The 20332-nt window shown below is 39.2% G+C and overlaps 1 protein-coding gene across 5 annotated transcripts; it reads right to left on the reverse strand.

Annotated features, from left to right (window-relative positions):
• Positions 1-64: 64 nt before the first annotated feature.
• Positions 65-17675, reverse strand: LOC146551327 (polymeric immunoglobulin receptor-like). Of its 5 annotated transcripts, none has more exons than XM_085258781.1 (7): positions 17527-17675; positions 7605-7940; positions 5483-5827; positions 5072-5131; positions 4365-4466; positions 1399-1439; positions 65-1314 (listed from the first exon to the last, which is right to left on the reverse strand). In XM_085258781.1, the coding sequence occupies exons 1-7, from the start codon at positions 17564-17566 to the stop codon at positions 1195-1197; spliced, it is 1044 nt and encodes a 347-aa protein (XP_085114907.1). In that variant the 5' UTR covers positions 17567-17675; the 3' UTR covers positions 65-1194. The 5 variants fall into 5 exon arrangements, with proteins under 5 accessions (XP_085114907.1, XP_085114905.1, XP_085114908.1 ...); XM_085258779.1 differs by having other exon boundaries at positions 5072-5134; XM_085258782.1 differs by lacking the exon at positions 17527-17675 and adding an exon at positions 8694-8766.
• Between the last annotated feature and the right edge of the window lie 2657 nt (positions 17676-20332).

Here is a 20332-nt window from a genome sequence, read left to right on the forward strand (position 1 = left end):
TAACATGAGTTTCAAATCTTTGAACATTTAAATACATCTATGAACAGAATATGAAAGAACAACAGTTCTGATATTATATCAAACATTTCAATCACCTTGTGGTTCAAAGTGGTATTACATGGCAGCCTCATGTAATACCACTTTGAACCACAAGGTGACGCACGAGTCAGTGTAGCATCCAGTATGTCCTCAGTCCGACATGAGACATCCCAACATTATTCCAGTTAGCTCAATATTCCAGTTCCAGGAATGCAGGAATGTTATTGTCACACTCAGCCAACTGATCCTCCTGAGACCCAGAAAAAAAATCTTTTGACAGAGTAAAGTTTAATATTAAACAAATTAAATAAATAAATCAGCTGTAATCTGATATTTGTGACCTACCGGAGACTGAGAGAGAGCAACTTATGTGTTTGGAAACATTTGAAGTGTTGCTGAATTCCAGTGTAAGGCTGAGGGTTTATCCTCGTCAGTGTTCGCATTATGTTCCACGGTTGATGTACCTGATGTTTGTTCCAGATCCACGCCCACTGTTACACACTCTGAATGAGGCAATAAAGGGAATCATCTTCCTATTGCTGCCTGGCTTCATTCTGTTAAAGACTTTATTCTTTCCCCCTGAAAGGAGACCTCACTGTGATGGTTACTTTGATGGATTTTCTAATCTTATTGTTTATTCTTGTCTCATTTCCCCTCATGCATTGGTTTGTATTAATCCATCCGCTATAATAAACACTTTCAGTTAATATTAATATGTCTCCATGCTTTTTTGTCTGCATTCGGGTCCTCTATTCTCCACTCCACACAGTCTGCATCTGCTGACTGTGACACATGTCATAAGTGCTGGTTTTGCTTGTATTGAAACAACACGTGTGTCATTTTTACTGAATATGATTTCAAATTTATTCATTTTAAAAGTGATAAAGTTCATGGAGCTGAATTTCTCTTTAGGGTCAGTGAAGGCTAACATAACAAAGAAAATAAGACAGTACACGAATCAAACCAAAAATAAAACATCATAACTTCCTAAACTAAATGAAAAAGGATAAGCATCCAAATTCCAAGAGACACAGTCAGCACCACAGACAGGAAACTGCACAGACTGAGGATGAATTCACAGCAGATTCATCCAGTCTGTGTACAAACTGTGTCTTTGATGCACTGAAACAAACCCAGGTGTGAATCCAGAGAGTCTCATGTGTGGTGTGTGAGTGTAGAGTAGGTCTGGTCCTGGTCCCTGCCGGCTGGATCGAGGCTCTGGTAGATCGAGTCTTCACGTGTAGAACCTGGAGTACAGTTCTCGTAGTGGACGTCCTGAAACAGAGATAAACTGTCTTCTTCACATAAAAAGAAAAGACTCTGACTTGGTTAAATCATTTGTGCTAGAAAGAAAGTCACCTCCATGTTTGTGCCCTCTGAGTTTCCTCTGGTCCTCAAACCTGTGGAACAAACAAAGGATGTTCCTCTGTTAGAGGGAACAATCATTCAGTGCACGTGACAAAGAAATACGAGAGATCATTCATAATTATTATTTTTTTGGTTATGAGCAGTCTGCCATCTGGATTTTTATAAATCTATCAATTTATTTATTGTTCACTCTATCAGCTCAGTAGTAAAAAGCATAGACTGTATGTTAAAGATGGAATAATCTGCTGTAATGTCAGCTGTTGCTTTGTGCACTCCTGTTTTAAAAGGCTCAGTTCAGCATGTTGGCTGCAGCAGGAAAGAGTTTACTGAGGTCACAGTGAGCAGTCAGCTCATAGATACAAGCAGATATAACCAGGTCACTGTTTCAATCGGAGGCTCATTTAGTCGTCTGTGGTGAACGCCTGTGTTTTGTTCAATGAGCCTGAACGTCAGATCCTGTTTGTCTTCCTGTTTTCTCCTGATGTTTCTTTGACCTTGAAGTTTCCCAGATATGTACTGATACTTCTGATCCACTTCTTCACATCTCTGCTTTACTAAGACCTGAGTCAATATCTTATTTTAAACTCATGAAATCTGTGCACAGTCTCCTCTTCTACAGGAAAAGACGAATACCTGATGCATTCTTAAAGGGATTTTTCATTTTTGTATTTTTTGTGCTTACTTCAAGACATACGTAGAAAACAGGAAATACTTTGTATCAATAGGTAACTTCACATCTGAGCAGACATGTGGAGTTCCCCAAGGTTCCATCTTGGGACCCCTTCTGTTTAACATCTACATGCTCCCACTGGCACAGATTATAAAGAACAACAAAATAAACTATCACAGCTATGCAGATGACACACAAATATATATCACAATGTCACCAGGAGACCGAGGCCCTGTACAGGCTCTTGGTAAATGCATCGAGGAAATTAATGACTGGTTGTGCCACAATTTTCTCCAGCTAAACAAAAACAAACTGAAGTAATAGTCTTTGGTGCCAAAGAAAAACGATTACAGGTCACCAGAGAACTTCAATCTATACATCTAAAAACCACAAACCAGGAGAGACATTTGGGTGTAGTGATGGATGCAGACCTAAACTTAGAAAAACACATTAAGACAATAACAAAGTCAGCTTACTATCACCTCAAGAATATTTCAAGGATAAAAGATCTGATGTCTCAACAGGACCTGGAAAAACTAGTCCATGCATTCATCTTTAGCAGGCTTGATTACTGTAACAGCATCTTTACAGGTCTACCTAAAAAATCAGTCAGACAACTACAGCTCATTCAGAACTCTGCTGCTCGAGTCCTCACTAAGACCAAAAAAGTGGACCACATCAGTCCAGCTCTGAGGTCTTTACACTGGCTGCCTGTCCGTCAGAGGATAGACTTTAAAGTTCTGATGCTGGTCTATAAAGCTCTGAATGGTTTAGGACCAAAATACATCAGTGACCTCCTGACCCAGTATGAACCTTCCAGATCCCTCAGGTCATCTGGATCCGGTCTTTTATCAGTTCCCAGAGTCAGAACCAGACACGGAGAAGCTGCATTCAGCTTTTATGCTCCTTATATCTGGAACAAACTCCCAGAAAGCCTCAGATCAGCTGAAACACTCAGTTTATTTAAATCCAGGTTGAAGACTCACCTGTTCTCAGCTGCATTTGAATAAAGCACCAAATCCACACTTTAAGCTTAAATTTCAAAACTTACATTTTAACTACTGATTTTATCTACTTTTTAATCAATTTTAAATCATGCTTTGTGCTGTACATCAGTTCAGCAGATCTGCCTGAGAAATATTCTGCTCTCGTTTTTTCTCTCTCTTCCTCTGTCACCTGGGCGGAGTTCATCCTGGGCTCCCGCCGTTGACTCATATTACTGCTCTTGGCTGTACTGTTGCTTGACTTGTGCCAGTGAAGTCCTGGTGAGGAAACTACTAATCTAGTTGCCTTGGTTTTTGCTTCTTGTGTTAACGTCATTCCCCTGTGTACGGACACTCGGGGCCTGTCCTTGGTCCTTACAGAGATTCTGGTGTGAGTGAGAGTGTTCCCCTGCTTTTCCCTGTGGACTCCCTGGAGCCCTGATCCCCGCACTCTTGTATAGCACTTTGTCACTGTCGCACATTTCACCTGGTGTTGGTGATTCAAGCCTCTGTTCTTCCTTTGAGCAGAGGAGTCCTGCGTTTGAGTCCCTCCAGTTACCGTAACAATAAATATAAAAAAATAACAGAGTCAGTTACGCACTGAGTCAAAAGCCTGTTAATAAAAATGAGTTTTTAGCCTGGATTTAAAGACCAACACTGAAGCACACGGCATAGTAGCAGAGTACAGTTCAAAGCTTCGGGGCCACGATGGAGAACGCTCGGTCTCCTCTGAGAGCAACAGCTGAGCAGCTGACTGGAGCGAACGAGGAGAGAACGAGCAGATCTGACAAATATACAGGCACCAGACCATGTAAGGATTTAAAAACCAGTAAAGGGATTTAAAATTAGATCCTAAATTCAACTGGAAGCCAGTGTAAGGAGGCCAGAACCAGAGTAATATCCAGCTTAACTTTTACCAGATAAAAGCATACCACAGCATTTTGCACCAGTAAATGAAGGGCGGTCCCTTAATATTTCTTTGCATTTAAATCAATAATTTAACGAAGCAGTGAATCGTGTCCTTCCTCCTGAATGCTCCACCTCTCACTAAGCCAATCAGAGTACTGAGCAGTCAGAACGGAAACAGAGAAGGACTCAGTCCTCCTGAAATCGCCCTCAGTGCAGCCGAACGTCCATCAGTCTCTCCACTGTCCTCAAACCAAAGCGTGCAGACGAGTCACAAAGAACAAGTCAGGGAAAATATTTTTATGTTTCCCTGCAGCTTTGACAAGTGACGTAAAATTAGTTTCAGTGTTTGATCGTAAATGGAAAGTTCTGTTGTTGCTGTGTCTTTGTTGTCCTACCTCTGTCGCTCTTCCTCTTAATGCAGATTATTAGAACAGCCAGTGATGAGAGGACGACGACGACGATGATGAATGGAGTGATGATCACATGCAGCAGCACACCTGTGACAGCAGAAAAACGATGTTTCAGTCTGATTTGCTGATTGATGATTGGCTCCCTGTTTGCTTTGTGAATCACTGAATCATCCTAAACTAACAGACGAGTGTCTGCAACGAGCATCCAGCATTTCTCTGCATGTGGAAACATGAGTTCCAACTCGTGTTTACTGAAGGTAGAAAGAGGGGAAGTTGTTCCACTGATGACCATCAAAGGAAAAGCCTAGAATGTCACGAATAACCAGAAAAAAGAGCAGAAAAAAAAGGTTCTGCAGCAACAACAGTTCATAGAAAGTTAATGGAGTGAGTTCATCATATGTAAATATTTGACTACCAGAATAAATACTGTTCACTCTTTCTGGTCGTTACACCAGCTGTAGTTTGAGTTACTAAGTCTTTAGAGTAGATCATGTAAGATATTTTTGTAAAATATTTTGTAACAACATTTATGTTGTAATCTGCCTTTTCTTGTGTTTGTGATGGAGAACATCATGTGCATGTTTGACTGGATGGTGACATTCGTACAACAAACTCATAACTGTGCTCAGGGCTTAAAATATGAACTCTGATTATTCAAAAGTTCCATCTCTTGAACCAGTAGGCAGATGTACCTGCAGATGTTTCCTCAGACTGCTCAGTGGTGAGTGAAGGTGAGGAGGCTGATTGGACGACTGCTGAAGAAGGTCAGAGAGTGAAGTTTGATTTAGATGTGGTTGTGAAATGTTATTGTTTAAAACTTTGCTCATTTTCATACACAAGGTGTAAAATAATCCATAATCCACTGTGGCAAAGTAAGACATGTCTGAGTGGAATTAGAATATTTTGGAAAATTTTGAAAAAACCATCCTTCTGTTTCAAAACTGTATTTTCTTTTTCTTTTTTTCAGTGATCAATATCAAAATAACTATCAGTAGCTAAATATAACACGGCCTTTAGACAAAACATCATTGCTGTCAGTAAGAAATAGAAATCTTCGAGTCCACAAAGACGTAAAAAATGGAGTCATGTCACTAAAAACTCACCATCTGTGACGTTGATCTCAAAGTCTCTGAATGAACCTTGACCAGCAGCTGGATTCAGAGAACATCTGTACCGTCCTGAGTCAGACTCAGTCAGCTGTGTGATCGTCACATACAGAATTCCTCCTCCTCTATATTTCTCCTCTGACGTTCCTCTAAATCCAATTCTGTATCTGTCTTTGAAATCATCTTCACCATCTGTTTGAAGAAGAACCTCATGCTCTCCACATTCTCCTCTGCAGAGGTACTTTTGTCTTCCAGCCTGATTAAAGGAACATCCGACTGTGAGAGAACTTCCAGTTTCTTTATCAAAGTGTTTCAGCTGATCATCGTTTCCATCCAGCAGTGCTGTTAAAGAGACAAACGATCAGTAGTTACTATCTGTGCTGAAGATGATGCAGTCTGATCACAATAACTCCAGTTTGACCCACAGTTACACTGGGAGCTGCCCAGTTCAACCAGTCTGTGGCTGGAACAGTGAGTTCAACAGTGATTTGAAGTGAATTGTTCAGCTTCAGCCCGACCTCCTCGTGCCATCATCACAACATCATCATAAAACAGTGACACATGCAGACACTCTGCTAGTGTCACTCTGGAGGTTTTACTGTGTTTACTGTACAAAGCAGGATTTAATCTTGTCCACGTAACTTCAGGGTTAATCGTGTTTTTTAATATGAAGCTGGTTCACTTATTACCCGTTTACATCACTGTGCTAATATATATGCTAAGCTAATCTGCTCCAGAGCAGGTTATGTTCCAGATCACAGATCACCAGGAAACCACAACCTACTGTCCAATCAGATCGCTGGAACTGAGACCTCTGAGAGCAGATGGTGGTGTTTAATGTCTTTGCTTCTCCCTGTTGATGCCTGAAGGAATATTAATTATTAAATACAAATTTATTCCCTGATTCTTTTTTCTACTGCAGTTTTATTGTTTCATAATCAAAGTATCTGATCCTAAAACAAGCAGCTGTTCGATGACCTCACATCAGATTTGCACACAACTCGAACAAGAGGTGCATTTGAAAGAGTAAAAACTAAACCTTTCTTTTAAACATGACTTTAATGAAATGCTGATTATGATCCATCAGATTCTCTGTGTTTTAATGAGCTGAGACACTGATCACTTCAAAAACCTAAACTTTATTAATCCAGTAGCTCGTTCACAGTCTTACTGATGGCAGCGTTCATTCAGGCCTTTAACACAGTTTACTTTAGTCTGTATTACTGTGTGTGTTTAACCTCTTTATAGTTTTATCTTCCTTCTTAAAATCAGCTGCTCTGATGTCTCCATGTTTCTGATTGGTCAGATGTTGCTCCCGCCTCTTTCATGTGAACACACTGGCAACGAAGGGGTTAACTTAGCGAGCTGGTGAAAAGCTTCATGCTAATGCTGATGTCAGGTTCAGTGAGTCCACACAGGACTGTGGTTTAGGAAACTCAGGCTTTAACCCTGAATGCTTCAGTTCCTGTGCAGGTGATCAGAGGAATCAAAAACCCAACATCATCACTGGAACATGAACCAGGACTCACTGTGCCAACAGAGCAGAGCCTCAAATTTAATCCAGCAACATGAGAATAGTGTGAGGTTAAGAACGCCTCAGTGAATCCTGTGCAATACAAACATGGATCAAACAGATAAATTCTAATTTACACACAAACCTTTGATTTCCATTTTCAGACTCAGAAACTGAACACAGTTTAGTTCATGCTCATGACGTCCAGCTCAACCACAGAAAGCAGATCAGCTGATCACTTAGACGAGACCTCAGATATCATATTAGCCCATCTCATATAGAGCTGTTAGTGTCTCCTGCCCACAACCCTCCACCACAGCGTCTGATGAAATAAATGTGTCTGTCTGCTCTGTTCTGTGCAGCACGATTCACTCACATCATCCTGACATGATGGAGATTATGGCACGAATGTTCTTTTCCATAGTTTATATACATGACTAGAGTTAAAGAAACAGTTTAGTAAAGAGGAGTTTTGTTCAGAGAGTCACTGACTGTGAAAACTGATAAAAAGTTTAAGTAAAAAACTCAGTTTCACAAAACTTTTCTTCAGACTTTCAGAGACAAAGCAGAGAAATCAACATTTCCACAGTTTAGACTGAAACTCACCTTCAGCAACAACAACTTCAAACTGTTTGTATGAAACTGATGATGGAGATTCAGCCACAGCACAGCTGTACTGTCCAGCATCAGACATGATCAGCTGTGTGATGCTCACAGACAAAGCAGGAAAATATTCTACAATTATATATTCAGTGCTGTATCTGTGACGTTGATGCTTCTCATCTGTTGTATTAATAAGAATGTTTTCTCCTTCACATTCTCCTCTGCAGAACATTTTCCATGTTCCAGCAGTAAAGGAGAATTCAGCTGTAAGATTTCCTCCAACGACTCCAAATGAAATGTTTTTGTTGATGTTGACTTCAGGGTTTCCCTCCTGCAGAGCTGTTGGAAACATGAACCATCAACAGTTACTGTTTGTACTTCCTGTAAGAAGCTGCAGTCTGATCACAGCATCCACACACAGACACACTGAGACTAGAGTCTGAATGTGAAACACTGAGAGCTCAGAGTTTAAACATCATCTTCTGTTTCACTTTTCTCTCCTCATTGATCAGAACAAAGATCCACATTCAGTCCTGTTAGAGCTCTGACACTAAACTGTTTGTGATCAAGAGGAAACTAAAAGTTTAACATCACTGAGTTATTCACACTTTGGTTTTAGGCGATGACTCACAGTTTATATTTGGCTGCAGGATGTGAGGCAGTTTATTCTGTTTCACCTGAGTTATCAGGAACAAAGTGTTTGCAGGCAGATTGTCTTAGTTTAGTCAAATTAAAGTTCAGCCAAGTCGATAAACTCTGAAGGCAGCAGGCTGAGTTTGTTCCCTTTATTTGACTGACTGTCCAGTTTATTCTGAGGAAGTAACAAACACTTGTAATGAGCTGTGTTTGAAACGATGGTTTCACATGTTATCAAGTCCTGAAGTGAGCAGCAACATGTCCATGAATGTCTCACTGTGATGGTTTCTTCTGTCCATACTGGCCACAAACACATCCATGGAATCATGAATAAAAGCAGTTTGAATGGAAGAAGCGTCCATGAAAGTGACTCATAGCTGACTCTGATCATCATGTTTAACAACAGAAACATGTTGAAGAAGGAGAGTGACAGAAAGAACAAGTGAATGTACTCACAAAGGAAGAAGAAGCAGATCAGAGTGTGACGGACTTTCATGATGAGGCTCTGATGGTTCACTGCTGCCTCTCTTCTTCTTCTTCACTGGAAACCAGGAACTTGTGACGCCTCACTTCTCTGACTGAAGGAGTCCCTCCTCCAAACACCACAGCACCTCTACACTCCTCCCCTCTGCATCCGTCTGTGAGTCTGCTGCAGGGCTTCCTGCTCATTCATGCACCTTTACATTTACATTTATCCCTGAAACCAGAATTCACATCACTAATTTAAAATGTGATGATGTGTCCAGCTGATTCTTCCACCTCAGCTAAAATTCATTTAGTCTTCTTCTAATATTAAAACTCTTAAATGATCATAAGTGTCATTGTTATTTATACATATTGTTCTTGAGACTTCACAGCATTTCAGTACCTGCTGACTCTGAGGTTGTAAGTCTGTCCGACCTTCATTAAAGATCTTTGGAATCTTGTGTTCATATTTTTATTAGATAATTCCTTATTTAATTAACTTAGTTTCATTTTGACTGGACATAATAATGAGACTTAAATATTACATCATAACTAACATGACAGCCAGCACAAAGACCCAGGATAGAGGATCATTCTGGTCCATTTCAAAAAGTTGCATTGAGGCTGTTTTTTGTCTATAACAGCTGCAACAGCTCGACTTCCTGTTGATGCGTCTGAGGTCAGCTCGTGGCAGAAAAGGAAGCTGAACGTCAACACTGACCAAGTTTGACAAACTTATTGCTCCACAGCACTGAGGGGACAGTTAATATCTGTGCTGTTGTTACATGGAGAATTATTTTATTCTCACAATAACAAAGAGGAAACATCTCCACTGACCATGAACTGCTGAGACTTTGAAGACATTCAATTTTAGATTTTCAGGTTTCTTTGGTAAATATGAAGTTTAGTGTCTCGGGGTTGCTGTGGTTGCTCTCATTAATGCAGCTTTACTGTCCACTAATGTGCACCACAGGAAAAGAATTTGAATTTCTTTTAATACAACTTTGTCCTGTTAAATATTACTTTTAAACGGTGGAGTGACTCGTTTCACAATAAAATGAAGGAAACTTAACTTCGTAAACTGAGTTCTGCTAATTCACCCTGTGCAAAGCTGCGACGTCTGTAATGACGATGCACACTGAAAAGTTCCCCATTTTCTGTGCCTGTGCCACAAACTCTGAAGTTTAGGTAAGGTTTTTGGTAGTGTTTGCATATGTGCATGTCATTCTGTCTGTGAGCACGAGAGCTCACAAAGTTTTCAATGAATTCACATAAAAGTTTGTACAGTGGGGTCATGTTGAAAATCCATTGAAACTTCCACCGAGGTCTTCAAAGCCAACTTAATGATTTATCGGTTGAAAATTGACAAAACTTCTTATAAATGAGAAACCATGATGCTTCAAAGTGTGGTATGTAATGTCAGCATAATGCTCTATATGAAGGTCGCTGGTTTAGCTGAGCATGCGACCACATGCCGCACGGCTGAGGGCGGGGTTGGTTCAAATTGCCGCATGTCTCCTCTCTCTCCTGTGCTTTACTGTCACTTTTCACTGTAGCTTTTAAAATAAAGCTGTAAAGGGGCAAAAAAAAAGCTACATGAAGATTTAAAATATCATGTCACGTCTGACCTCTGACCTCTCCTTCAAGGTCAGGATTGGTATATTAATCTGAACGTCAGAATGACAGGAATGCTGTTTAAAAATAAGGTTCCTTAATGTCATTGGTTGCATTAACATGCAGTCATATAGTGAATGATATTAGGGGATTCTCAATATCACATTAGTTTTGACCTTTGACCTCTTTTTCAAGGTCAGACAAGTTTAAACTTTCATGAGATCAAAGTTTTATGAAACATCTTTTATCTTTAAACTGTTCTTTGAGATTTTCTGCTTTTTGTTTGTGTAAGCGAGTGAATATTGATAATAATGTTTCCCACTTTAGTAAAGCAAGCATCCATTTAAAGTGTGAAGAGAGTTTTTAAAAAGTTAGTTTGTTTGGATGTATGTTAAGACGATGTTATTGAGTCATTTAATTGTATTGTCCGTGCATTTTCTTTTGTTATCTGCATGTTGTGTGCACTTGAAGACGTTCATTTTATTGGTTTGTGTAGTTGCACAATGTGGTCAGCAGGGGGCAGTGTTTAACAGTTAACTGCAGTTTTCCCCTTAAAAGCATTTTGGCTCTTCCTGTTTTTCTTTTTGCTTCGATGAGACTGTCACGAAGACGTGATTGTTTTTTAAGCAGTGTTGGTCAAGTTACTTGAAAAAAGTAATTAGCAATTAATTACTGATTACTTCTTCAAAAAAGTAATCCCATTACTTTACTGAGTACTTATGTTCAAAGGTAATTAGTTACTTTTAAAAAACATGATACAACCTGAATACCTAATGAAGCAATAGACCTTTAGCCCAATTCTATTTTTTATACATAATCCATCATATAAAATGTCATCAATTAAAAAAAGTCTCTTTTAAAAATTGTTTTAATCGTTTAATTTCATTTACACTGCATTAATCAAAAATTAAATTATATACAACAGTCTTTAATTTAAACCTATTTTCTGCACATTCCTGCACATAAAATAAAATAGTTGTTTGTGTTTAAACTCACTCTTTCAAATAGATGCAAGTAAAACAGCAGAAAATGAATAAAATCAAAGACTCAGCGAGTCCTGTTGCTCTTAAATCTACTGTCGCCTGTTTAGCAGGAGTGGGGTGGGTGGAGGTTTGTCCGGGACTCCGGGGTTTCTCTGTGAGTTTCACATTCCTGTGGTAGCGCACTCGGTGCTTGCTCGGACGTTTGGGGGTTTTTTCGCTCTAAAAAGAAGTTTTCTTCCCACGCAGTGAACAGTGGACACTAATGTTTTTGTCACTTCTTATGGAATCAAAGTCAAAGTAAGGTCAGTACTTCCACGCTTTAAACGCTGCACGCTCATACTCTCTCCGCACTCGATATATGATCCACTGTTGATCTGCACACAGCTGTTGTCACTCGCGTACGTGATTGTGATGACACACTCTCGCAAACAAAATCACGGTTTAGTAACGGAGTAACGCAGCGTGCTTACGGGAAAGTAACAGTAATCTAATTATCTTTTTTGCAATAGTAATCCCTTACTTTACTTGAAAAAAGTAATCTGATTACACTGTTGGTAAGAAATCTGTAAATATGCACATAACTTGTTGAAACACGTTGGTGTATTGGAGTGGTAAAAAGTATTTTAACCAGATGATGTAAAGGACCTGCATGTGCAGCACAGAGTGGACATTTTCTGCGTGTAAGCTGCAACATCATCTGTCTGCTCCAATATCCTGAGTGAGATAGTGCTGTGGAAAGTACGTGTTTATAAAATAATACATGTAACACTTGCGCACCTTTTAAACGAGGCTTGTGTAATTTAGCTCTTTGTATTTTGTTCTGTACAGTCAGAGGCCACTGACGTATTTTGTACTTGTATTTTTTTTATTTCTTTACTCCCTCGTATTGCTCTGGTGCTTTTTTCCCCATTATCCTTTATTCTGTTAATTTGCCACATTTCCTCTCATGCTGTTAAAGTTCAGCATAAGTCCGTATGGTTGCTGTTGGGCAAAAGTAAAGAGGAAAAAAAGACATTTTTGTTCAGTCTGTCTTCACCAACAATAAGAGATGCACATTAAGAAGCCCAGTAATTCTGTCCTGTGCGGCTACATTTGATTTGACAACATTTATTAAACGATACTGTTACACATGGATTCCAACTATCACATCATAGTTTTCAAATATCATGTTTGAGCTCTGATCTCACTCAAAATTCATTAAACATGTAAAGCAATGTTGTCAGTTTTTATTTAATGCAAATGAACAGTTGTTATGCTGCCCTTATTTTTGACAAAGAACAAAGAAATGCAAATGAATATATAGAAAAATAAAACACTGTTCCCTGAAAAGGACATGCTTCCCTGAGCGTGAGCAGCCTTCCTGGAAGTTTAATCCAAAAGTTCAATGTTGCAGTGAAACAAGGATAAAAACGGATCAATAACCAAACTGGATACAGGCTGTTGGAAAGACAGGTAACATCATTTTGACTTGCTGTCACTTGGATCTGCAGCTGTGCTGTAAACAAACACTGACGCCCAGTTTCACCAGAATAAAATAATAAAGTACATCAGCTCCTGGGCTGGACGCTCGTGATGTCCCAGCAGACTCGTGGATCAGAAGGTTACAATGTTGTTGACGCTATTTAGAGAACAAATAAAAATAAGCAGACACTTTATAAGTCACATGATGTTCCTGCATCATCAGGACAGTCTGAACTGTATCTGAGTTAAATTGTGTTTTAAATGTGCATCACTGATGCATCTTCTTTCTGCTGCAGCAGTGAAAGTCTTACTGAGACTATTAATGACAAACAGCCTCTGTGTGAGACGCTGTGACATCATCAACACTGGACATAAACCTGTTTTTGTTCTGTCCTGTACTGTTGTCAATAGAAAGTTAGGAAATTGTACCATTTGAAAATTATTTCAGAAAATAACTCTACTAATAATAATATAGTTATTTTTAAGGGTTCTCTTGTGAAATTTGGGGGCGCTTGGTCTTCCCCAAAAAAGAACTCGCCTATAAAGAGACGCCAGAATAACACAAGCCAAACCGAGATTAACTCTAAACAAGAAACAGACACATGACATGAATATGAACGGCTCTGACATGTTTCCCTTCATTTATTTCAATTGATCATTTAATTTTCATTCATATGGCACAAACAACAGCAGTTTTTTATTGTAAGAAAAGCTCTATTGTAACAGGAAGGAGCATCAGGCAGACCCAACCCCTGATGGAATTTACCGGATCAAACATAAAAACTTCTAAACTTTTGATATGATGAGAGTCAGTCGAGGACCTGACATGTTAAACCGTCTTTGAATTAGCATTTAATAAACAATGTTGAAGGCAGCAGTGAGAAGCTCTAAAACTGAGACTCTCTGTGGTCACTGTGGATCTTCAGGTCACTGATGTCTTTAGGAAGAGCTGTTTCTGTGCTGTGATTGGTTTTGATCATTATTGCATTTACATAAAGAAGCAAATTCATTATGATAGAAATTATGTAATTCAGTAATTTTGAAAGGATTCTGTATTTTATCGATTCTCAGTTTTCAGCGTCTGTGAACAAACTTCAGCCTGAGGCTGGAAAATGATCAAATCCAGAGTCTCCTGTGATGTGAGTGCAGAGCAGGTTTGGTCCAAGTCTCTGCTGATTGGATCCATGTCCTGGTGGGTTGAGCCTTTACATTGCACATGTTGGAGTCCAGTTCTCATAGTGGACTTCCTGGAAAAAAGAGAAAAGAGTTCTCCACTGAAGGAGTACATCTTTCAGAAACAACACATCCCTACAATCCTTCCTCACCATCAGCCTTTGCGTCTGCCTCATGTTACCTGCTCAGGTACATAAAGTGTCTATTCATGCTGCTGACTGAAGCTACTTTTTCCCACCAGTTGCCCTTCCTGAAATTGGCGAGTAAGGCCTCAGTCACAAAGGCCTTACAGGAAGGAACGTGTCTGTAACAAAAACAATGGAGCCACTTTGCTGTGTTTTGTTGTCATTTATGGTTCTTTGTGTCTGTGTTCAGCTTCCTGTGTCGTAGAGTCACTCACAGGCCAGAGTGTTCATTAAAGATACACTATAGTACTCTGACTATAATCGGCTCTGACGCTCAGACTTTAATGTTCACCGTCACAACTACAGTCCATCAGATGTAGAGAGGCGGACTTTGCAAAGTGGAGTGAGAGTTAGACTTATTTAGAATCATTTAAAAATCACCCAATGAGATTTTTGTTTCCATCCATCCGGTGAAAATTAACAATAGACTTGACAAACTTAGAAACAGAGTGTTGAGAGCAGTCTGCAGTGTGAGCTGTTGGCTCACAGGGATCACTGTACAGACACTGAGCTCAAACTTTGCTTCAGGAACAGAAACTAAACATTTCCACAGCTGAAACAGAAACTCACCTTCAGCAACAACGATCGCAAACGGTGTGAATGAAGCTGATGATGAAGATCCACCCAAACCACAGCTGTACTGTCCAGAGTCAGACTCAGTCAGCTTTGAGATGCTCACAGATAAAACATGAGAACCAGTCCGTTCCTATTCAATGCTGTATCTGCCTGTTTGAGCTCTGACATCAGTTGTATTAATGAGAATGTTTTCTCCTTCACATTCTTCTCTGCAGAACATCTTCCATGTTCCTGGAGACTCAAAGGAGAATCCAGCTTCCAAATCTCCTCCAATGACTCCATAGTGAAGAAACTGAGCTTTGGTGACTTCAGGGTTTCCCTCCTGCAGAGCTGTTGGAAACATGAACCATCAACAGTTACTGTTTGTGCTTCCTGTAAGAAGCTGCAGTCTGATTGTTTGCAGACGAACCAAAAGTTACGAAAAATGTTTTTGTTTCATTTCAACAATTTACTGAAAATAGAAAACATAGAGGCGACTCTGATGAAGACTTTGCCTCGATACACATTGGCCCGCTTTGCTCGTTTAACTGCTTTAACCTTTGACAGAGTGCCTCAACAGTTTCACTTTTTCTTTAACGTTTTACACACACACACATCTATCTGCTCTCAGTAGAACTGATGTTAGTCAGTGTGTAGTTTCTGTAGCTACTGACTGAATATGAATGAGTTAACTGACCTCCCCACATCTTATGTGCTGCACAACAATGTTTAATATTTAGTATTTACTGTCATATTCCCATATATCATCGTGATGTTGTTTATTCTATTACTCTTGTTCTCTTCTGCTTGTTTTCTTTTTTCTTTCTCAACAGGTGACCCAGGTGATCGATAGATGTATTTGTTTTTTGTTTGTTTTTTGTCTGCTTATTTAGTTGGTTTTTGGTTTTTTTTTTGCCATTTATCCCCGTCCCTCTTCTCCACTGTTTTTTCCCCTCTTCCTTTCTCCCTTTTCTTTTCCTCATTCAAGTCTGTCCCGTATCTAGCAAGTGAAAATAAATAAATAAAATAAACAATAAAAGGTGAATCAAATAGACCATTAAGGCAAGGCTGGGATGGTCAATTTGGTAAAGTAAATCCGTTGGGCATCTTTCTTTGCCTTTAGACAACAATTCTGATGCAAAAGAGCCAAAAAAAAAAAAAAAACTGACCTCCCCACAGACACACACACACACATTCAGCCTCGTCCGTCACTGGTCGAGTGAGCCCTCAACTAGGAAGTTGTGGTTAAACCAGCAGCAGCTTGAATTTTGTTATTCCTCTATTGTTGGTATTATGGGATGGATGCTTAGCTATGAAAAATGCATTGGAAGAAATTTTACTGAAAAAAAATTAGAAGATGAAACCATTACTTTATTTACTCATAACACTTTGTTTTACGTATGACATAAGTAGTAAATCTCCACACTTCTCTACACGTTGTTAGAAAAATCTGACGTAAGGGCGATCAAATTAAAGAGAGAGAAACAGAGGAAGATTATAATGAAAAGTCCTAAATCTTCAAGGCTAAAGGCAATCACAAAACAGGCCAGTTTAAAAGCAGCGGTGCCTCCTGACGAGCACATAGAAACCATCATGTAGCTGATGAATACGACTTTAGTTTTTTCAGTTTTTTTGTCAGGGATCAGTTAAAGTCCCATGAGATGTCGGCATCTGCCCAGCTAAAGTTTCCCACTAAAATATTTTAGCTGTCGACTTAAGAAAGCAGACTAAATTTGGACCTGAACGAAGAAGAAAACAAACTAGAACTGGGAGGCTAAGCTTTAGTCTACAGGTCAATAAAAATCTAAACACAGGCAAGAACTCAAATAATTAAAAAATAACTGAAAACACTCAAAAATACTAGAATGAAGCTCAACCAAAAAAACCATAATAACCAAACAATAATTAAAAACAGTAGAATAACAATAAAAACCTAAATAGAAATCCAAATTCACACATTGAATAAAAATTAAACCTCAAACTTAACAAACTCTGAGGATTGGAGTAAAAGAAAGAAAAACAGTTTCTTTGTTGTTGGCAGCAGGAGGAGGTTTGTGTCCGTGTCACGGCGAGTGAGATGAGCCGTGTGGAAAATAAAGGAGGATCCAAACGCAGGCACTTGTAAAGGTGTGATGGTGGTTTATTAAACAAAATAAAAATGGACAAAAGGCGAACCGAACAAGGACTAAACTAGACTGGGAACAACTGACTACAGAACACGAACCCGAACATGAATGAAAGCGAGCAGAAACACTTGGCGGTTGACAGCAGGGAAACACACAGATGAAGCCGGGTGGAAGACACAGACGGACCAGCAACTACAAACACAGAAGACACGACTTAAATACACTCAGAGAATCACAGGGAGATTACACACAGGTGGGAGACACAGATGGGTGACGAGAGGTAAAACTGAACACACTCACATGAGACGCAGACCTTCACAATAAAACAGGAACAAGAAACCATCACACTAAGACGCAGACTCGACATTGAGAGACAGACAGAAAATGACACATGGAACTAGACATATACTAAGTAGACACAACCGAAGAACAAATCCTAAACACAAACAGAAACATGAAACTCTAATAATAAACATCATAATCATCATCATTAACACAACAAGAGAACAAGAAAACAATCCCTGATGTAAAATTAAACCAAAACATAATAAACTCAAAATACTGGGTGGAAACTGACCCAGAACCGTGACAGTCCGAGCAGTTTGCAACCAGAGTCAGAATGGAAGCGTCCATGAAAGTGACTCATAGCTGACTCTGATCATCATGTTTAACAACAGAAACATGTTGAAGAAGGAGAGTGACAGAAAGAACAAGTGAATGTACTCACAAAGGAAGAAGCAGCAGATCAGAGTGTGACGGACTTTCATGATGAGGCTCTGATGGTTCACTGCTGCCTCTCTTCTTCTTCACTGGAAACCAGGAACTTGTGACGCCTCACTTCTCTGACTGAAGGAGTCCCTCCTCCAAACACCACAGCACCTCTACACTCCTCCCCTCTGCATCACTCTTTTTTCTTTTCTTCCAGAGTACAATGTAACAAAGCACTTTATCAAGCAGCTTCGACTCCTCTCTCCTCATGTGTCTCCCTCACCTTATGGCTGATAGGAGGAAATAAGACCCAAAAGGAGGATGTGATTAAAAGTATCAACCATGTTGAAACTGAGAAATGAGAAAGCGGTTTGAGCAGCAGGACCTGAGGTCTAATGTAAATCCTGGTTTTCACAAAGTATCCTGTGTTTGGTAAAAACTCTGGGGAATTGTTTCTTTTGAGGTTTTTTTTTGTTTGTTTGTTTGTTTTGCAGAATAAGTCATTTTTTCATATGTCATAATGAATTTACCAACAGTGAGTGCGAGTTTAAGGAGGTATGCCATACCTCCTTAAAAGTCGTCGGCAGCTGCTGGTTGCCTTTGAGTGAAATTAGCTTCTTTTTTCTCAGTAAGGTTTTTCTTTGCAGTTTTTTCTGACCTGTAAGATTCACATTGTGTTACTTTGTTACTTTAAAAAAATTCTTACAGCTTTTAAACAGTCAGCAACAACATGCACAACTACACAAAAACCAACTACACACTGACAGTAGAAATGAACAGTAAACACACACACTCAAATTTGTGAGGACCGGCTTGTGTGTCCTCACAAGTGACTGTTGGTTCTCACAAGTATAGCAGAATGCAGATTTCGGTCCTCACAAAGATAGCTAGACAGGAATACACACACAGAAACACACACGCACACACACACACACACACACACACACACACACACAGAGCCCGTGTGTAAAGTATTAGCACACAGTTTCATGCTTTCAGGTGTTTGTTGTGTTCATCAGGGCTGCACAATTAATCAGATTTGATGCTCAGTGATTATCTTTCCACGATTAAATGAGCACGACTGAACGATACTGCAGCCTCCACCAATAAAAAAAAGAGCAAAACAAAATCAAGCGCTCCCCGACGTCATCGTCAACCAATGACATGCCTGCATGAGCCAGCTGTTCCTGGACTAGTCTCCATGAGTGACACTATGTTAAAGATGTAACATACAACAAAGAAGAGCGAGCACTGCTGAACAGCAGACTAAATGGTAAATGGACTGATTCTCATATGCAACATGCAGTGTAAAAAAGAAAATCCTAAAACAACAGTAATATTCCAGCTGGGGCGCCAAAATAATCCCATAAAATAACAGAAAAGAACTTTCTCGTAAAAATACAGTTATTTTCAGTAATGCCAATACAGTTTGTTGCCCTAATTTTACATGGGATTTTGCCTTTTCCAAGAGTTTTTAAACATTAAATTGGGAACATTTTAATGTGATTAAACAATGAAATTACCTGTAAACAAGGTCAATGAATGCGGCAATATGAATAATAATACTTAAATGTACAGAAATATAATATACAGTTAACAGTTGGTTTAAATAATAATGGATTGCATTCATATAGGGCTTTTTGTGACCCTCAAAGCGCTTTACAACTCCACTATTCATCCACTCTCACATTCACACACTGGTGGAGGCAGCTACAGTTGTAGCCACAGCTGCCCCGGGACAGACTGACAGAGGCGAGGCTGCCATATCGCACCATCGGCCCCTCTGGCCATCACCAGTAGGTAGTAGGTGAAGTGTGTTGCCCAAGGACACAACGACCGAGACTGTCCGAGCCGGGGCTCGAACCAGCAACCTTCCGATTACAAGACGAACGCCCAACTCTTGAGCCACGATGGCCCTAAATAACAATAATTATTATTATTATTTGGTGTAAAAAAAGTTTATAAGAATCATTTTATATATTTTTCCATAGCATTACATTTGAATTTAACAGTTCAATCTTTCAAATAACGGACAAATATTTGTGAAATTGTGATACATTTGTGAAAGTATTTGAACAATCTAAATATGCTCATGTACAGACAGATATATTTAAAAAACGAGAAAATTATGTTTTATTACATTTACAGCGAGTTTACATTAATTTACATTTGAAATATAAAATCACAGCCTATTTATGTAAATTTAATAATATTCTAGAAAAACAGTACAAAACTATAAAATACACAGTAAAATACTTTTATATTACAATTTTTTTTACAGTGTGCCACATTCACCTCACAAGCACCGTCTCTAAACTGAGTGCTTTTCTAATGACATTCACACTCTGATGCATCGGGGAGCAACTTGGGGTTTGCATCTTGTTCAAAGAAGAGGAGACGCTGCTCAGCGAGGAACACGGCCTGCGTCTGCCATCAAATTCAAAATGAGCTTAGTTTTCTTAAAATGGTTCATTTTCTCAGCGTGAACATTTTATATGTTTTCTGTTCTATTCTGAATAAAAATACAGAACCAAATAAATAAAATAGAATTATTGGATATAATGAATAAAATATGTGTTTATGACATTTGCAAATCATTAAATTCTGTTTTAATTCAGACTTTATAAATAAGACCGTCACCGCTCAATGGATCAGGATACTTTATTAATGCCTGAGGATTCTGTAAATATAACATGCTTACTATATGAAAGACAAAAGAAAAATGCAGACTCACATGGAAGCTGAAGGCTGGTTTCTCTTGTGTAACTACAATTTACACAACACTGTGGTTAAGAATCCCACCGTATTGAAGCCGAGTGTGGGTT

The sequence above is a fragment of the Mchenga conophoros genome, linkage group LG20, assembly GCF_057382185.1.
Source record: "Mchenga conophoros isolate Kocher_MC1m ecotype Shallow Benthic linkage group LG20, M_conophoros_male_GT1.1, whole genome shotgun sequence".
NCBI lineage: Eukaryota > Metazoa > Chordata > Actinopteri > Cichliformes > Cichlidae > Mchenga > Mchenga conophoros.

Excerpts from the sequence above, each read along its gene's own strand:
- LOC146551327 (XM_085258779.1), bottom strand. The coding sequence starts at position 17,566 with ATGAAAGTCCGTCACACTCTGATCTGCTGCTTCTTCCTTT. Across the intron at positions 5,828-7,604 it reads TGAAGTTGTTGTTGCTGAAG|CACTGCTGGATGGAAACGAT; the intron begins GTGAGTTTCAGT and ends TCTCTTTAACAG. Across the intron at positions 1,440-4,364 it reads TAAGAGGAAGAGCGACAGAG|GTTTGAGGACCAGAGGAAAC; the intron begins GTAGGACAACAA and ends TTTGTTCCACAG.